Below are 17,281 nucleotides of genomic sequence, written 5' to 3' on the forward strand. Positions count from 1 at the left end.
ATAAATGATAAACTGAACTTCATCCAATTAAAAAACTTGACTTTTTGAAAGATATCATTAAGAAAATACGAAGCCAAGCCACATACTGGGAGTAAATCTTTAAAAAGACTTGTATGTAGTTTATATTAAGAATTTCTATAACCACATAATAGAAAAGCATACAACCCTATAAATGTGTGCAAAATGTTGGAACAGACACTTTAAAAAGGAGCAATATGAATGTCTCATCATCATATGAAACACTGTCCAATATAATTAGTCATCAGGGAAATACAAATTAGAACCACAATGCACACATTCAAATGACTAAAATGAAAAAGACTGGCAATAACAAAAGTTGATGAGGATAAGGAATAAGCTACCACTCTCATACACAGATGTTTGGAATGTAAAATAATACAATATTTGGGAAAGCAGTTTGACATTTTATTATAGATTTAGCAGTAAATTAACATATGACTCAGCAATCTCACTCCTAGATATTTACCCAACAGAAATGAAAACATAAGTCAACAAAGATTTGAACATGAATATTTTTTGGAAACATTTTTCATAATAGTCACAAACGAAAACAACCTAAATGTTCATTAATAATTTCATGGATAAACACTCCATTATATAAATATACTGAAGACCGCCTAGACACATCATAAGTCCTTTTGTCGAAAACCAAGAAAAGGTCATAATGCCTTTGTAGATACAAGACAGATGGGTTCTATGGATCATCTGGCTAGGTATGGCAGGCAGAAGCAGAATTGGGCACTGATGTCTTCAGCGACAATGGGAAAAATGGTTAAAAATAGAACTACCCTACGATCCAGCAGTAGCATACTGGGTATTTACCCAAGGATACAAAAATACTGATTTGATGGGATACATGCACCCCAAGATTTATAGCAGCATTATCAACAGTAGCTAAATTATGGAGAGAGCCCAAATGTCCACTGACTGATGAATGGATAAAGAAGATGTGGTGTGTGTGTGGGTGTGTGTGTGTGGGTGGGTATATATAATGGGATATTACTCAGCCATGAAAAGAATGAAATCTTGCCATTTGCAATGATGTGGATGGATCTAGAGAATATTATGCTATGAGAAATAAGTCCATCAGGGAAAAATAAATGCCATATGGTTTCCCTCACATGTAGAATTTAAGAAATAAAACAGTGAACTTAGGGGGAAAAACAGAGAGGCAAACTGTAAAAGAAACTCTTAAGTATAGACAATGAACTAAGGGTTTATGGAAGACAGGTGGGCAGGGTAGGTCTAAATGGGTGGTGGGTATTAAGGAGGGCAGTTGTTGTGATGAGCACTGGGTGTTGTATGTAAGTGATCAATCACTAAATTCTACTACTGAAAATAATATTACATTGCCTGTTAACTAACTGGAGTTTAAATGAAAATTTGGAGAAAAAAAATTTCACACAGTTTTAACAATATATTATGTAGATTTCTGAATTTCAGAATTATTATAATTTTCTAAGAAAAGAAAAAAACACATTTGATGAGATGGACTAATAAATCAACATTCCATCCAAAAGCAGCAAGAATACATATTTTTCTCCAGTGCATATGAAACAGTCTCCATTTTAGATCATGTGTTGTCCACAAAAGAAGTCTCAGTAGTTTTAAGAAGACTAAAATCTTGTCAAACACCTTTTCTGACAAAGTTATGAAAGAAGAAATCTATTGCAAGAAGAAAACTGGAAAAATTACGAATATGTGGCGGTAAAACACTATGCTAGTGAATAACCAATAGGTCAATGAAGAAATTTTTTAAAAATCGAAATACATGTTGAGACAAATGAAAATTTATATGCAACACAGAAAACTGTATGTGATGCAGCAAAAGAAGTTCCAAGTGAGAAATACACAGCAATATAGGCTTATCTCAGGAAACAAGAAATATCTCAAACAATCTAACTTTATACCTACAGGAGGTAGAAAAAGAAGAACAAGTTAGTAGAAGGAAGAAAATTAAAAAATCAAATGGAAATAAATTAAATGGAGACTGAAAAGCCAATAGAAAAGATCAATGACACTAAGAGCCGATTCTTTCAAAAGATTAAAATTATGACAAACTTTAAGCTAGACTCACCAAGAAAATGAGAGGTTTCATAAATGAAATCAGAAATGGAAAAGGAGAGGTTACAACTGATACCAAGAAATACAAAGGTTCATAAGAGAATACTATGAACAATTAGATGCCCATAAATCGAACAACTTAGCAGAAATGGATAGATTCCTAGAAATAGATATACCAAAACTGAATCATGAAGAAATCGAAAATATGAATAGATTGACTACTAGTAAGGAGATAGGGTCAGTAATCAAAAACCTAAGACCAAGACCAGATGCCTTCACTGGTGAATTCTTCCAAACATTCCCCAAACGTTAAATACTTACTTTCCTAAACTCTTCCTGAAAACTGAAGAAGAGGGATCATTTTCAAACTTACTGGATGAGGCCTGAGTGCAAATTATTCAGGTGCTTGTTAAGTATCTATCCATTACACACTTTACTCATCTTTCATGCATATATTTCATGTGTATAAAATGAGAAGATGAATATGACATAAGTATTTATTGTTGAAGTGGGCAGAGAACTTCTTTTCAAGAGAACTAAAATATACTGCAGTATATGAAGAAAGAGAATATAATTTAAATGAAATCCTTTCAGAAGGGAACTGTGATATGCAAAGAAATACTAATAACCAAAAGAAACAAAAGGTAAAGTAAAGGAAGTATTTTCAGAATAAAGTCTTCAGGGTATTTCCTAATGTAAAGCACTGAGGTGACAGAAATGCAATATTTACCAAAATTTTATGTAAGTTAAATCCCATTATTTTGGAGGCAGCCTAGATATGGTTCAAACTTAAATATGTATGCTAAGGATGGAGGAATAATCACTAGAGGAAAATAAAAAGTACAGATCCACTATTTTGTTGTAATAAATTGCGGAAGAAGGAAAAACAAAGCATACAGATTCAATAGAAATGAACAAAAATTCAATTAAAAAACAAATGTGTCAAAATGAACATAGAAAATAAGAACATTTTGAAACAACTAAAATTATGAAAAATATGCAATCTAGAGGAGTGTTAAGGAGTCATAACAGCTAAATGTAATGACATATCTTAGAGAAATCCTGGTACATTGAAAGAGGCTATTTGGTAAAAAGAAAAGAAATCTGAATAAATTATGGACTTCACTTAATTAAACATTACAATAATGTTTAAGAGGATAATCTGATAAATCCAAGGCCGATTGGATAGTAAATTAAAACCCAGTGTAGATCTTGAACTACTAGTGGAGAAAAACTAAACGAGAAGAGAGAAATATCAGGGGAATACTGATTGAGAGAAGCAAGTATGTGCATAGATATAAGATATGTCAGACCAAATAGACTTTAAAACAGAAAGCAACATTAGAGATAAAGAGATTCAGCATTTGAAAACAAAAGTTAAATTTCTAGGAAGATATAACAATCATAAGTCTCCACTATATAAAACAGCTTCAAAAAACAGAAAGCGTAAATTGAACAATGTATGGTGAGAAATAGGCAAATCCAACTGCATAGTTGTAGGTATCGATATCATCTCTCAGGTACCAAGAGTTCAGGCATATGACATTTATAAAAATACAGAAGATTTACGGCATTCACTTAAAAATTATCACATAATCAAGTTGTATAGAATTTGGTTTCTAACAATTCAAGAGTTTACATTTCTCAAGCAAACATGGAACATTCCAAAAAAATCACCATGCATAAGTGTATGAAAACAGGCACAACAAAAATGCAATGATTAGCCATTTTACCAAACACAACTTAAAAAAAGGCTAACAGCCAAAAGCTAAATATAACAATAACAAACCAAGGATTATTATTAATCCAATTCTGTGAAGTCAAATTAAAATAAATGAAGTTTCCCCAGATGCAAGAATTGAGATTAGGAGATGAGAAGGTATACATCTACATACACGTAGTAACTTAGTGAACCAGTGCAGGCACTTTGAGGAATTCAGATGCTTGAGGTGAATATTATAGTATTGACGTCACCGATGTTTATGATGCAGAAAGGGGGGTATTACTATTAATGGTTAAACCGTAAAGAAAATCTTACCTCTTTAATCCATGTTACACTTACCCTTTACTTAAACTTTTCAAATGGTTCGAATTCAGGATGAGTCCATTACCACAAGCCCCATATCTCTGTATCTTGGGTATTTAATAAAATGGTGCCGCATTTCAAAAAGAGTCCTCCTATATCACATCTATAGTTATAAGATTACGTAAGAAACACAAAACAAATCTTTAGATGAGTTGTAAATGTTTGCCACTAACCTCTGCAAGGCCACAATCACATTGTTCCGGCGGTTCCAAAATTCCATTGCCACAAGCTGCAGTTCTTCCTTGGTAAACCACTTCTGGAACTGTTCGATTCTGAAGGCATTCAAATTCAGGCTGTGAAACCATATGTTTAAATTCATCCATGCTGCAACTGCTAAAAAACTTTACACCATGGGAACGTCTAAAAATAAATTATATTCCTCAGATAAATGGAATAAAATCACTATCAAAGTAACACTCTATGAATTACTGAAAAGTACCGTTAATTCTGTACTACTGCACTTACAGAGGAGCCAAGAAGGAAGGGAGAGGACTTTTATCTTTAATACAAGTTGTAACTAAAAGCAGTAAGTTTATTTCTGCTGTAATTCAATGTAATAGACATCTAGTAACTAGAGGAAGTTAAGGTGACATGAGTTAAAATATATTAAAGCACAAATAATATTCGCCACACACAAAAAAACTCTCTTTAAATATGTCCTATTATTATTTTCATTATGATTGCCAACATCACAATTATAATCATTATTATAAGCACTAATTTTAAGAAAATGAAATACTAGAAAATATATGTGGAAAACTGAAGAAATAACAATGGTTGATAATGTTACAGGAAAAATCAGAATCATTTGTACTTTGGTAACAAAATCAATTAAAATATCTCAATGTTAATTATATAAAATGTGAAAGCCCTACATTCTTTTATTTTATTACCTTTTGAAATATTTCTGTACTTCTATGTGTACCATTTAATGGATTTTTATGTAATTTTGTAACAATCTAAAACTTAGAGAAATGATATAAAAATAGACCAAAAAATAAATTTTTCCCCAAACAATGATGATTAAGTTGACTAACATGATCCTAATAACTCTAAATATTTTAATGTATAATTCCTATAGAGACATTAATTCCAAAAAGACCCTTCAAAATCAGGAAATAATTATATACTACTATTATCTAATCTTCAGATGTCATCCAAATTTCATCATCACAACAATATTGGCACTTTATAGCAAAAAGCTCCAGTTGAAAGTCAACCGTTGCTATTATTTATTTTTTCCATTTTTTTCTCTCCAAATTTTTATTTAAATTCTAGTTAGTTAACACGCATTGTAACATTGCTTTCTGCTGTAGAATTTAGTGATTCATCACTTACATGAAACACCAAGTGCTCATCACAACAATGCTTTCCTTAATATCCATCACCCATTTAACCCATCCCCCCACCCAGCCTCCCCTCCAACAAACTTCAGGCTGTTTTCTATAGTTAAGAGTGTCTTTTATGGTTTGCCTCTCTTTTTTCCCCCTCAGTTCACTGTTTTATTTCTTAAATTCTACACGTGAGGGAAATCATATGGCATTTGTCTCTCTCTGACTGACTCATTTGGTATAGCATAATACTAGTCTCTAGATCTATCCACACCATTGCAAATGGCAAGATTTCATTCTTTTTATGGCTGTGTAATATCCCATTGTGTATATATACCACATCGTCTTTATCCATTCATCAGTCAATGGCCACTTGGGCTCTCTCTCCATAATTTGGCTGCTGCTGATAATGCTGCCATAAACCTCGTAGTGCATGTATCCCATAAAATCAGTATTTCTGTATCCTTTGGGGAAATACCCAGTACGCAACTGCTGGATCATAGTTCAATTTTTAACTTTTTGCAGAAACTCTGTACTATTCTCCTGAATGGCTGCAGCAGTCTGCGTTCCCACCAACAGTGCAAGAGGGTTCCCAATTCTCTGCATCCTTTTCAATACCTGATTCTTGTGTTGTTAATTTTAGCTATTCTGACAGGTGTGAAGTGGTATCTCATTGTTGTTTTGATTTATATTTCCCAGATGATCAGTGATGTTGAGCATCTTTTCATGTGTCCATTAGCCATCTGGATGTCATCTTTGGAAAATGTCTGTTCGTGTCTTCTGCCCATTTCTGGATTGGATTGTTTGTTTAGGGTCTTGAGTTCATTGATAAGTTCTTTATAGATTTTGAATACTAACCCTTTTTCAGATATGCCCTTTGCAAATATCTTCTCCCATTCCAAAGACTGACTTTTAGTTTTGTTGATTGTTTCCTTCGCTGTGCGGAAGGTTTTATCTGGATGAAGTCCCACAATAGTTCATTTTTGCTTTTGTTTCCCTTGCCTCTGGCAACGTGTCTAGTAAAAAGTTGCCATGGCCGAGGTAAAAGAGGTTGCTGCCTGTGTTCTCCTCTAGGATTTTGATGGTTTCAGGTTGCACATTTAGGTCTTTCATTCATTTTGAATTTATTTTTGTGTATGGTATAAGAAAGTGGTCCAGTTTCATTCTTCTGCATGTTGCTGTCCAATTTTCCCAGCACCATTTGTTAAACTTTTTTTCCATTGGATGTTCTTTCCTGCTCTGTCAAAGTTTAGTTGACCATAGAGTTGTGGGTCCATTTCTGGGTTTTCTATTCTGTTCCATTCATCTCTGTATATGTTTTTGTGCCAGTAGCATACTATCTTAATGACTACAGCTTTGTAATATAGTTTGAAGTCCAGAATTGAGATACCTCCAGGTTTGCTTTTCTTTTTCAAGATTGCTATGGCAATTCATTGTCTTTTGTGGTTCCATACAAATTTCAGGACTGTTTGTTCCCTTTTGTGAAAAGGCTGTTAGTGTTTTCACAGGGATTGCATTAAATGTGTAGATTGCTTTGGATAGTATAGACGTTTTAAAAATATTTGTTATTCCAGTCCATGAGCATGGACTGTTCTTCCACTTCTTTGTGTCATCTTCAATTTCTTTCATTGGTGTTTTATAATTTTCAGAGTACAGATATTTTCCCTGTTTGGTTAGGTTTATTCCTAGGTATCTTATGGTTTCTGGTGCAATTGCAAATGGTATTGATTCCTTGATTTCTCTTTCTGCTGCTTCGTTATTGGTGTATAGAAATGCAACAGATTTCCATATATTGATTTTGTATCTGGCCACTTTATTGAATATGTGTATCAGTTCTGGCAATTTTTTGGTGAAGTCTTGGGTTTTCTATATATGGAACAGAATAGAAAACCCAGAAATGTACCCACAACTGTATGGTCAACTAATCTTGGGTTTTCTATATCATGCTGTTTGCAAAGAGTGAAAGTTGGACTTTTTCCTTGATTATTTGGATGCCTTTTATCTGGTTTTATTGTCTGATTGCTGAAGCTAGGACTTCCAGTAATATGTTACATAACAATGTTGAGAGTGGACATCCCTGTCTTGTTCTTGACCATAAAAGAAAAGCTCTCAGTTTTTCCCTACTGAGGATGATATTAGTGGTGGGTATTTTGTATATGGCCATTATGATGTTGAGGTATGTTCCCTCTATCAAGAATCGATGTTGTACTTTGTCAAATAATTTTTCTGCAACTATTGAGAGGATCATATTGTTCATCTCCTTTCTTTTATTAGGGTGGTGTATCACTTTGATTAATTTGTGGATGTCAAACCACCCCTGCAGCCCAGGAATAAATCCCACTTGGTGGCGATGAATAATCATTTTAATGTACTATTGAATCTGATTACTAGTATCTTGTTGAGAATTTTGGCATCCGTGTTCATCAGGGATATTGGTCTATAGTTCTCTTTTTTTTCTGGAGTCCTTGTCTGGTTTTGGAATCAGGGTGTTACTGCCTCAGATAATGAATGTTAATGTTTTCCTTTCATTTATATTTTTTGGAATAGTTTGAGAAGAATTGGTTTTAACTCTTTCTTAAATGTTTGGTAGAATTTGCCTTTGAAGCCATCTGGCCCTTGACTTTTGTTGGGAGATTTTTGATTCCTGTTTCAATTTCTTTGCTTCCTTTTAGTTGTTTTAGTTTTCTATTTCTTCATGTTTCAGTTTTGGTAGTTTGTATGTTTCTAGGAATTTATCCATTTCTTCCAGGTTGTCCAATTTGTTGGCATATACTTTTTCATAATATTCTCTTATAATTGTTTGTGTATTTGTGGTATCGGTTCTTATTTCTTCTCTCTCATTTGTGATTTTTTAATGTGGGTCCTTTTTTTTTTCTTGATAAGTCTTGCTAGAGGTTTATCAATTTTATTAATTTTTTCAAGGAACTGGCTCCTGATTTCACTTATCTATGTTTTTGTTTCTGTATCATTTTTTCTGCTCTAATTTTTACTATTTTCCCTTCTTCCATTGGCTTTAAGCTTCATTAGTTCTTCTTTTTCTAGCTCCTGTACGTCCAAGATTAAGTTGCTTACTTGAGATTTTTCTTTCTTCTTGAGGTAGGCCTATATTGCTCTATATTTCCCCTTATGACCACTTTCGATACATCCCAAAGGTTCTGGACCATCGTGTTTTCATTTTCATTTGTTTCCATGTATTTTCTTATTTCTTCTTTAATTTCCTCATTAACCCATTCATTCTTCAGTAGCACATTGTTTAACCTCCACGTATTTGTGGTCTTTCCCAATTTTTTCTTGTGGTAGACATCAAGTTTCATAGAGTTGTGGTCAGAAAATATGCATGGTATGATCTCAATCGTTTTGTACTTGCTGAGGGCTGATTTGTGACCCAGTATGTTATCTATTCTGGAGATTGTCCCGGGTGCACTCAAAAAGAATGTATTCTGCTGCTTTAGGATGAAATGTGCTGAATACATCTGTGAAGTCCATCTGGTCGAGTGTGTCATTCAAAGTCGTTGTTTCCTTGTTGATGTTCTGTTTAGATGTCTATTCATTGGTGTAAGTGGGGTGTTAAAGTCCCCTATTATTATTGTATTATTATTAACGAGTTCCTCTATGTTTCATATTAATTGTTTTACTTATTTGTGTGCTCCCATGTTGGTGGAATATATATCTATCTTTGTTAGATCTTCTTGTTGGAGAGTGCCCTTGCTTAGGATGCCCTTCTTCGTCTCTTATTATAGGTTCAGTTTAAAATCTATTTTGCCTGATACGAGTATTTCTACTCTGGCTTTCTTTTGATGTCCATTGGCATGATAAATGGTTTGCCATCCCCTCACAATCTGCAGTTGTCTTTAGGTTAAAAATGAGTCTCTTGTAGGGAGCATATAGATGGGTCTTGTTTTTTATCCATTCTAACACCCTGCCTTGTGATTGCACTGTTTAATCCATTTACATTCAAAGTATTATTGATAGATATGCATTTAGTTTTATCATTGCTTCTGGAGATTTTCTCTCTTCCTTTCTAGTCTTTGTCACTTTTGGTCTTTCCATCCTACTCAAAGAGTCCCCTTTAATATTTTTTGCAGGGCTACTTTAGTGGTCAAGAACTCCTTTAGTTTTTGTTTCTCTGGGAAACTCTATCTCTATTTCTATTCTGAATGATAGCCTTGCTGAATAGAGGATTTGTGTCTACAGATTTTTCCCATTCAGCATGTTGAAGATATCATGCCTTTTCCGTCTAGCTTGCCGCATTCCTGTGGAGAGATTTGCAGCTAGTGCTGCGGGTCTTCCCTTGTAGGTTAGGGACTTCTTTTGTCCTGCTGCTTTAGGATTTTTTTTTTAATCACTATATTTTGCAAATTTAACTACAGTATGTCCCAGCATTGGCCTGCTTTTGTTGATTTTATGGGAGTTCTCTGTGCATCCTGGATTTGGATTCCAGATTAGGGAAGTTTCCTTCCCCAGATTAGGGAAGTTTTCAGCTATTATTTCCTCAAATAAGCCTTCTGCCCCCTTTTCTGTAAGCTCTTTTTCTGGGACTCCTCTGATATGAATGTTATTACATTTGGTGGAGTCACTGATTTCCCTAAGTCTATCTCATGATCCATAATTATCCTTTCTGTCTTGTTCAGCTTCATTTTTTTCCCCATTATTCTCTCTTTGGTATCACTTATTCATTCCTCTGCTTCTTCCATGTTTGTGGTCCTTACATCCAGTTTGTTTTGAATCTTGGTTATTGCATTTTTCATTTCTGATTGTTTTTAAATGCTTTTATCTCTGTGGTGAGGGCCTCCATAAAATCTTCCATTCTTTTCTCAAGACCAGCAAGTATCCTTATGATTGATTGTTCTTTAAATTCTCCATTAGGGATATTACTTATATCTGTTTCACTTAGATATCTGCCTGTGACCTTTTCTTATTCTTTCTTATGAGATGAATTCCTCTTCTGTCTTGGCATTTTGTCTAAGTCTCTTTTCTTCTGTGCATTACAGAAGCCTGTTACGTTTCCTGCTCCTGAGAGTAATGGCCTTATGAAGAAGATGTCATATAGTGTCCAGGGCGTGGTGCTTCAAAAAGTGTCCCTGGTGTGTGCTGCATATACTCTGCTGCTGTGTTTTGGCTGCTCTATCCTTCCAGGAAGTCATCTGCAGAAGCTGTCCTTGGTGGGAGTGGGCAGTCTTTGGCCCTTGCCCAGAGTGCGACAAGTTTTAACTAGGTGTGTTCTGGTCTGCTTGTTAAATATGACCTGATGCTACTTCCACTAGGACCAAAGCCTTTCAGAGCTCTGTTCGGGAGACGTGGTGCATGCAGGGGATGCTGCTGGTTTTCTGGGGAAGGGGCCCACTGGGCTGGGACTTAGGCACACTTGCCTGAGAAAAGCAGTACAAGCAGAGCGCAGGTGGGTGGGACTTGGTGTGAGCAGGTTAGGCAGCCAGTATCAGTGCTGTGCAGTTTCCTGAAGCTGGTTTATGCTGTGGGGCTACGGAGGGAAATGGCACCAGCTAGCTCCTTTGTCCCCAGAGAGAGTCTCCATGCTTGCTCTTAGGGAAGCACTCCCAGAAGAGCAAATAATCTCCCCTCTCAAGTGCTGGGTGTTTTTCAGACTGCTCTTTTCACACTGTCTTTGGGTTGCTTGTCTGCCTGGAGCAGCACAGTGCACTTTGGGCTCTATCACAGTGAAGCCTACTGACTTGTAAAACTCCAAACTTTAGGGATGTGCTATGGTGGTGGCCTGTGCTGACCCTGCTGGGATGGATGTACGTTTGACTGAGAAGGGCAGCCGCACCAGAGTGCAGGGACATGGGATTTGGAGCAAGCAGGCTAAACAGCCAGTATCCATCTGGGTTAGCCTCCCCCAGCAGGTGTCTCTGTGCCTATGCACTGGTAGGGGGATGGGGGCATGGGGGTGTTGGGGTTGAGCTGGGAAATGGTGCCTGCCTGCTCTTTTGCCCCCAAAGGGTCATCTCTGTGACCACCACCTCTCACAGATGAGCTCCAAGAAGAGCGAACAGTCTCTCCCTTGTGCACCTTTGGGTGATCCTTCCAATCACTTGCTGTCTGTCTCCAGGGTGCTTGCCTGCCTTTTCCCCAGGAGTAGGGCAGCACCCTCAGGGATCTATCCCAGCTATGCTGGCCATCCTCTAAAATTCGTCTTTGAACGCTGCTGATTGCAAAACCTCACAAAAATTAGCCCCTCTGGTTTTCTCAGCCAATGGTTTTGGGGAAGGGTTCTCTCTCTTTGTTTCCCTGTATGTTCCCCACCCCCTCCTTTACCTGCTACCATGGCTCCCTCCCCTCTCCACACCCTGGAATCCTGTTCTCCCCCAATCCATGTCTCCATACCTCCTACCATCCTCCATGTGGCCTCTTCTCTCCCTGTAGTTGGGCAATTTGTTCTGTCAGTTGTCAGGTTGATTTCTTGGGTGTTCAGAATGATTTGATAGTACCTGCTTGTGTTCCAGGGACTAGACAAGCCTACGGTCCTCCTAGTATACTGCCATTTTAGCTCCTCAAACATTGCATTTAATTCTCATATCTCCTAAGTTTAGTTACCTACATTTTGTTGTTGTTGTTGTTGGATTACACGATCATGGAAAGTTTTCTGATTGCAGACTGATTATTTGGTAGACTGTCCCTCCGTTTAGGATTATAAAATGTTGCCTTATAATTAAACAGAGGTTATGTACGCATCTTGGCAACAGTACCATAGGAGTGTTGCTGAGTCTGCTTCATTGCATCCTAACAAATGGCTCAGGATTTCAATTTGTTCTATTACTGGTGATAGTCATTTTGATTAGTTGATTAAGGTATTTTCACTCTAAAATTATTTTCTTCTTATTATTAGTTAAAAATTATTTGGAGAGAAATACTTTGGTTTTATGTTAATATCCCATTCCTTCATTATGTTTTCAATTTATTCATTCATGTATTTATATGAATATGAAATCATGTTTTCCTATCATGTTAAATGGGTTATAATCCGTTACTGTCACTATCATTTATAACATTCAGATTCCCACAGATCTGACTGTTGGGAACTACATTTGTGTCCCTTTGATAAATCTCCATAATTCCTTGAACACCTCCTAATTTTCTCATGCAACATGTTCCAAACTCATTTTTATTTTCTTTGCTTTAGATCTGGAATCAGTCATTCCTTCAAAATGCCAGTTCTTTTTAGCAAGGATTAGTATTTTTAAAACATGATCTGGGTGAAACATGTGCTATTGTTATTAGATTTTTTTTTTAAGAACAGACATCAAGGCCATGCTAGCATCTTAAGAAATGTTCACAGTCCCTTTGCTCTTACCTACAATTTGCTATATCCTCACCAGTTGGGGCTCCTGCAATGGCATGAGCTTAGTAATATTTCAGTCTCAGTAAGGGCAACTTCTTATGCTATGGCTTAGCCAATGATTTCTAAGTTCCCAGGTCAGTAAGATTTTTAGAGTTTCTATTGTCCTCCTATTTTATTTCCTGCTACAAAGCTACTTACTTCATGCTACTTAGCTCTTTATTAGTGGATTGGTCCCACCTGCTGGTATTTTTGGTGCATTTCAGTTTGGGAAAATTGTGGGATACGCTTTTGCTTTTTTGTTTGTTTTCCTAGTTTCACTCTGTATTTTGTGAGAGAACTGGGGGAGGCTGGAATATCATGCTGATACTTTCACCATTTGATTTTCATCCTCTCCCTTATTCTTAAAACATATTCTTCCCTAGGTAAGACTCCATCCTATTTTGGTCCTTGTTTCTAATATTTTCTTCCTCCCTGTTTCTTCTCACTGCATGTCACTAGTTTCTCCTCAATTACTCAGCCTATAAATATGAGAAGTACCTTTATCACTCTTTCAACTTCTTTCTAAATGACCTATTCATGGTTCTAACTTCCACCAATAAAGTGATGGTTCACACATTTTAAATTCTTTGTCCTCAGATCAGGACCTATGTAACTGTGCATTTAATTCTAATGGATGATTCAGAATCTCCAAATTAACATAAACTGCCCTCAAGACTTCTCATTTTTCTGCTTTCCTAAAATATTTGCCTTTCTCAATATCTGTTAGTAATTATGATATCAAAACTTCTACAAATAATTCTTCACATCTCCTTTTCTCTCTTAATCTTAATAAACTGGTATAGATTATAATGAGAATCATTTCCAAAATATTACTATATTATTGTTCCTTCTGATAGATTTTACATTCATTTGAAGATAATTTGTACTATCCATACTGGATAAATCAACTTAAAATGTATTTGATATACATTTATCACAAACCCCTAACTCTTGCATCATGATTACACAATCAGACTCTTTCATACACATTCCTGAACCACCTGGCCTTCTTCCCCTTATGTTTTAGCCTCTTTGTATTTTATTTTCTTTTCCCTATGTCAAAACATTCTTCCTTACAGTCCCAGCTATTTTTTTTCATTTTTATCCTTCTCTCAATATCCTTATTCTTGTTTTTGAGCTTCTCAAGTTTCTTGCTATTCAAGTATCACTTCATTGTTGGCTGAAAAGTTTTCAACAAGCTCGTTACATGACCATATTCATATCCCTCATAACTATTTCCCCAGAAAACTTTTCTTTAACAGAAAGTTTCTTCTCCCCATGTATTCCCTATTTATTGCCTTCCTGACACCTATCGTAAGCTGTTCATACTTTGTTTATTCTTAGGTCTACTTTTAAATTTTCAGACCCTGAGAGGTTAAGATATTTATGACATATCTATCTTGCTAGCCATATATAAGACTAACACAATCCTGCAATACAGTAGATGTCTATTACATATTCTTTGAATGAATTTCATCTCAAGACTCTAGTAAACCCTCAGAAAGTCATCAGCAATATTCACTTCCTCTGTAACATTGAATGTAGAAATACTAAGCACATTTTCTACAATATCAAATACTCCTCTTTAAATAAGATAAAAACAGAGAGGGAGGCAAACCGCAAGAGACTCAACTCTAGGAAACAAACTGAGGATTGCTGAGGGGGAGGTGGGTCAGGGGATGAGGTGACTGGGTGATGGGCACTAAGGAGGGCACTTGATATAATGAGCACTGGCTATTATATGCAGCTGATGAATCACTAAATTCTACCCTTGAAACTAATAATACAGTATATGTTAACTAAATTGAATTTAAATAAAAAATTAAATAAATAAGTTTAAACAAGTACATTATGTATTTAATAAAAATATTCTTACTCAAGTTGCGTTGCAAGATATTATATAACAGTGACTGCTACAAACTTTTCCCAGAAGAAGATATAGATTTGATAAAAATAAAATCTTACATTGCTTCAGAATTCATTATGCATGTAATTCCTGGACAGTAACAATTGTAGATATTATCATATGTGAATCCCAGATTAATTCCAATCAACTGCACCATAACAACTGAAAATGCATCTAAAGTTATCATCTGTGGATACTAAATGCAAAAAACAAAACAAAGCAAAACGGAATTATTGCCTAAGTTATTTCTTCACCTCCTTGATCTTTTCTTTTTGGCCATAATACCTAAATGAAAATGCAAATTTAAGAAACTACTACTATGCCAAAGCTCATTATTTTTTTAGGGATATGGAAAATAAGAAAAAAATAGGTAAATTTTGTTTATCTCTTTGAGTTATTGTATTTCTAATCCAAATGGCACTGACATAACAAAATAAGATTAATGCTGTCATATGCTTTTATTATGTATTAAATTCCAATAAGCTTTAAAAGTTTTTTGAGAATATGCATGTTTCAGTAACTATATTATTTTTTAATGAACACTTAAAAATATACAAATTCTTAAGGGTTGAATTTGCAGTCAGTTTTTACTTCAGAAATAGTTTTGGTAGAGAGTCGAATTATTTTTTTTAAAGGCAGAATACTATAACACTTTGTAAGTAGCATTTTTGTCTTCAAAAACCAAACAAACAAACAACAAACAAAAAACTTGGGAAGTAACGCTGGCAGCAAGACACTAACCCCTGGCAACCTATAATCTTTTTACTATCTCCATAGTTGTTCTTTTTTCAGAAGGTCATGTAGTTGGACTCATACAGTATGTAGTCTTTTCAGATTGGCTTTTCTCACTAACCTCTATGCACTCAAGTTTTTTCCATGTCTTTTCATGGTTTGACGCTTCACTTAAAAAAAAATCATTGGATAGTATTCCTTTATATCAATTTACTCTAGTTTGCTTAACCATTCCTCTGTTAAAGGACATCTTGGTTGCTCCCAATCTTTAGCAATTATGAATAAAACTGCTATAAACATTCATGTGTAGGTTTTTGCGTGGATATAAGTATTCAACTCATTTGGAAAATGCCAAGGAGGACAACTGCAGGATAATATGGAAAAAAAAAAAGACTATGAACTTGAATAGATATTTTTTCCAGAGATAATATACAAAAGCAAAAAGCATATGAAAAGATGTTCACTATCACTAGTAATCATAGAAGTGCAAATCAAAACCACAACGACTATCACCTCATACCACTAAGGATGGCTGCTATTAAAAACAACAACAAGAACAGAAAACAATGTGTTGGTAAAGATGTGATGAATATAAAATGTAAACTGCTGGTGGGATTATAAAATGGTCCAAACACCCTGAGAATAAGTATGATGGTTCCTCATAATATTAAAAACAGAACTACCACATGATCCTGCAAATACCTACTTCTGGTCTATATCCAAAATAATTGAAATCAGTATCTTGAAGAGCTATTCACACTCCCATGTTCATTGCAACATTACTCACAAAAGCCAAGGTATGGAGATAACCTATGTTCACTGACTGATAAATGGATTAAAAATGTCATATATATATATATATATATATATATATATATATATATATATACACACACACACACGCACATATATACACACACATATATGAATATTCACATATATATTAAATTCACATATAGATGAATATTATTCAGTCATAAAAAAGAATGAAATCCTGCCATTTGCAACAACATAGATGAACCTGGATGAACCTGGATGAAATCATGCTAAGTAAAACAAGACAGACAGAAAAAGGCAACTATTATATGATTTCTCTTATTTGTGGAATTTAAAAATATCATACTCACAGACACAGACAATAGAATGGTGGATTCCAGGGGCTAGATTGTCTGGAAAATGGGGCAAGTTGGTCAAAAAGTACAAATATTCATTTATGCAAGATGAAAAGTTCTGGAGATCTGTTTCACAACAATGTGAACATACTTGGCACTATTGAATTGTACACTTAAAACTGGTAAAAATGGTAAATTGTATGTTATTTGCATTTTAGCATGATAGCAAAACACCTTTAAAATTATAACATTTGAGTTTCAAAGTCTTAAAAAAAAGGATACTCTTAGAAAAATTTGTCAAAACATCATGGCAGATATACTTTACATACTTTCTTCTTTGAAGTGGCTGTTTCAAAACATGATATTAATTACTGAATAGATGGGAATAAAATGCATACCAGAGCAATTCCTGCAGCAAACTTTGGATTGCATGCCATTCCATGATATGTTGCTCCCACATAATTAAGATGGTCCCTGTAACTAAATAATAAAATTTTTCTTTTGAATAAATGCATTTTAAATTATTACTAACTTAATGACATTGTAAGAATTGGATTTCTCAATAAAGCTACATTTTTTAAAATACAAATATTACATATACATCTCATGCTTTCAATCATTTCGTATTTGGGTAATCTCCCACAGTTCCTGAAAAGTTAAGTTCTAAAGTCTACTTTAACATTATATGATACA

General features: G+C 34.9%; 1 protein-coding gene across 1 annotated transcript in view; it reads right to left on the reverse strand.

The window, feature by feature from the left end:
- LOC113249170 (A disintegrin and metallopeptidase domain 3-like) overlaps positions 1 to 17,281 on the reverse strand; it is an 83,462-nt gene that overhangs the window by 11,323 nt on the left and 54,858 nt on the right. Inside the window, exons 10-12 of the mRNA XM_048215306.2 lie at positions 16,987 to 17,068; positions 14,804 to 14,940; positions 4,345 to 4,531 (exon numbers count right to left, since the gene is read on the reverse strand). Of these exons, the coding sequence (XP_048071263.2) occupies positions 4,345 to 4,531; positions 14,804 to 14,940; positions 16,987 to 17,068 (406 nt within the window). The remainder of the gene's footprint in view (positions 1 to 4,344; positions 4,532 to 14,803; positions 14,941 to 16,986; positions 17,069 to 17,281) is intronic.

Source organism: Ursus arctos, unplaced genomic scaffold (genome assembly GCF_023065955.2).
Source record: "Ursus arctos isolate Adak ecotype North America unplaced genomic scaffold, UrsArc2.0 scaffold_27, whole genome shotgun sequence".
NCBI lineage: Eukaryota > Metazoa > Chordata > Mammalia > Carnivora > Ursidae > Ursus > Ursus arctos.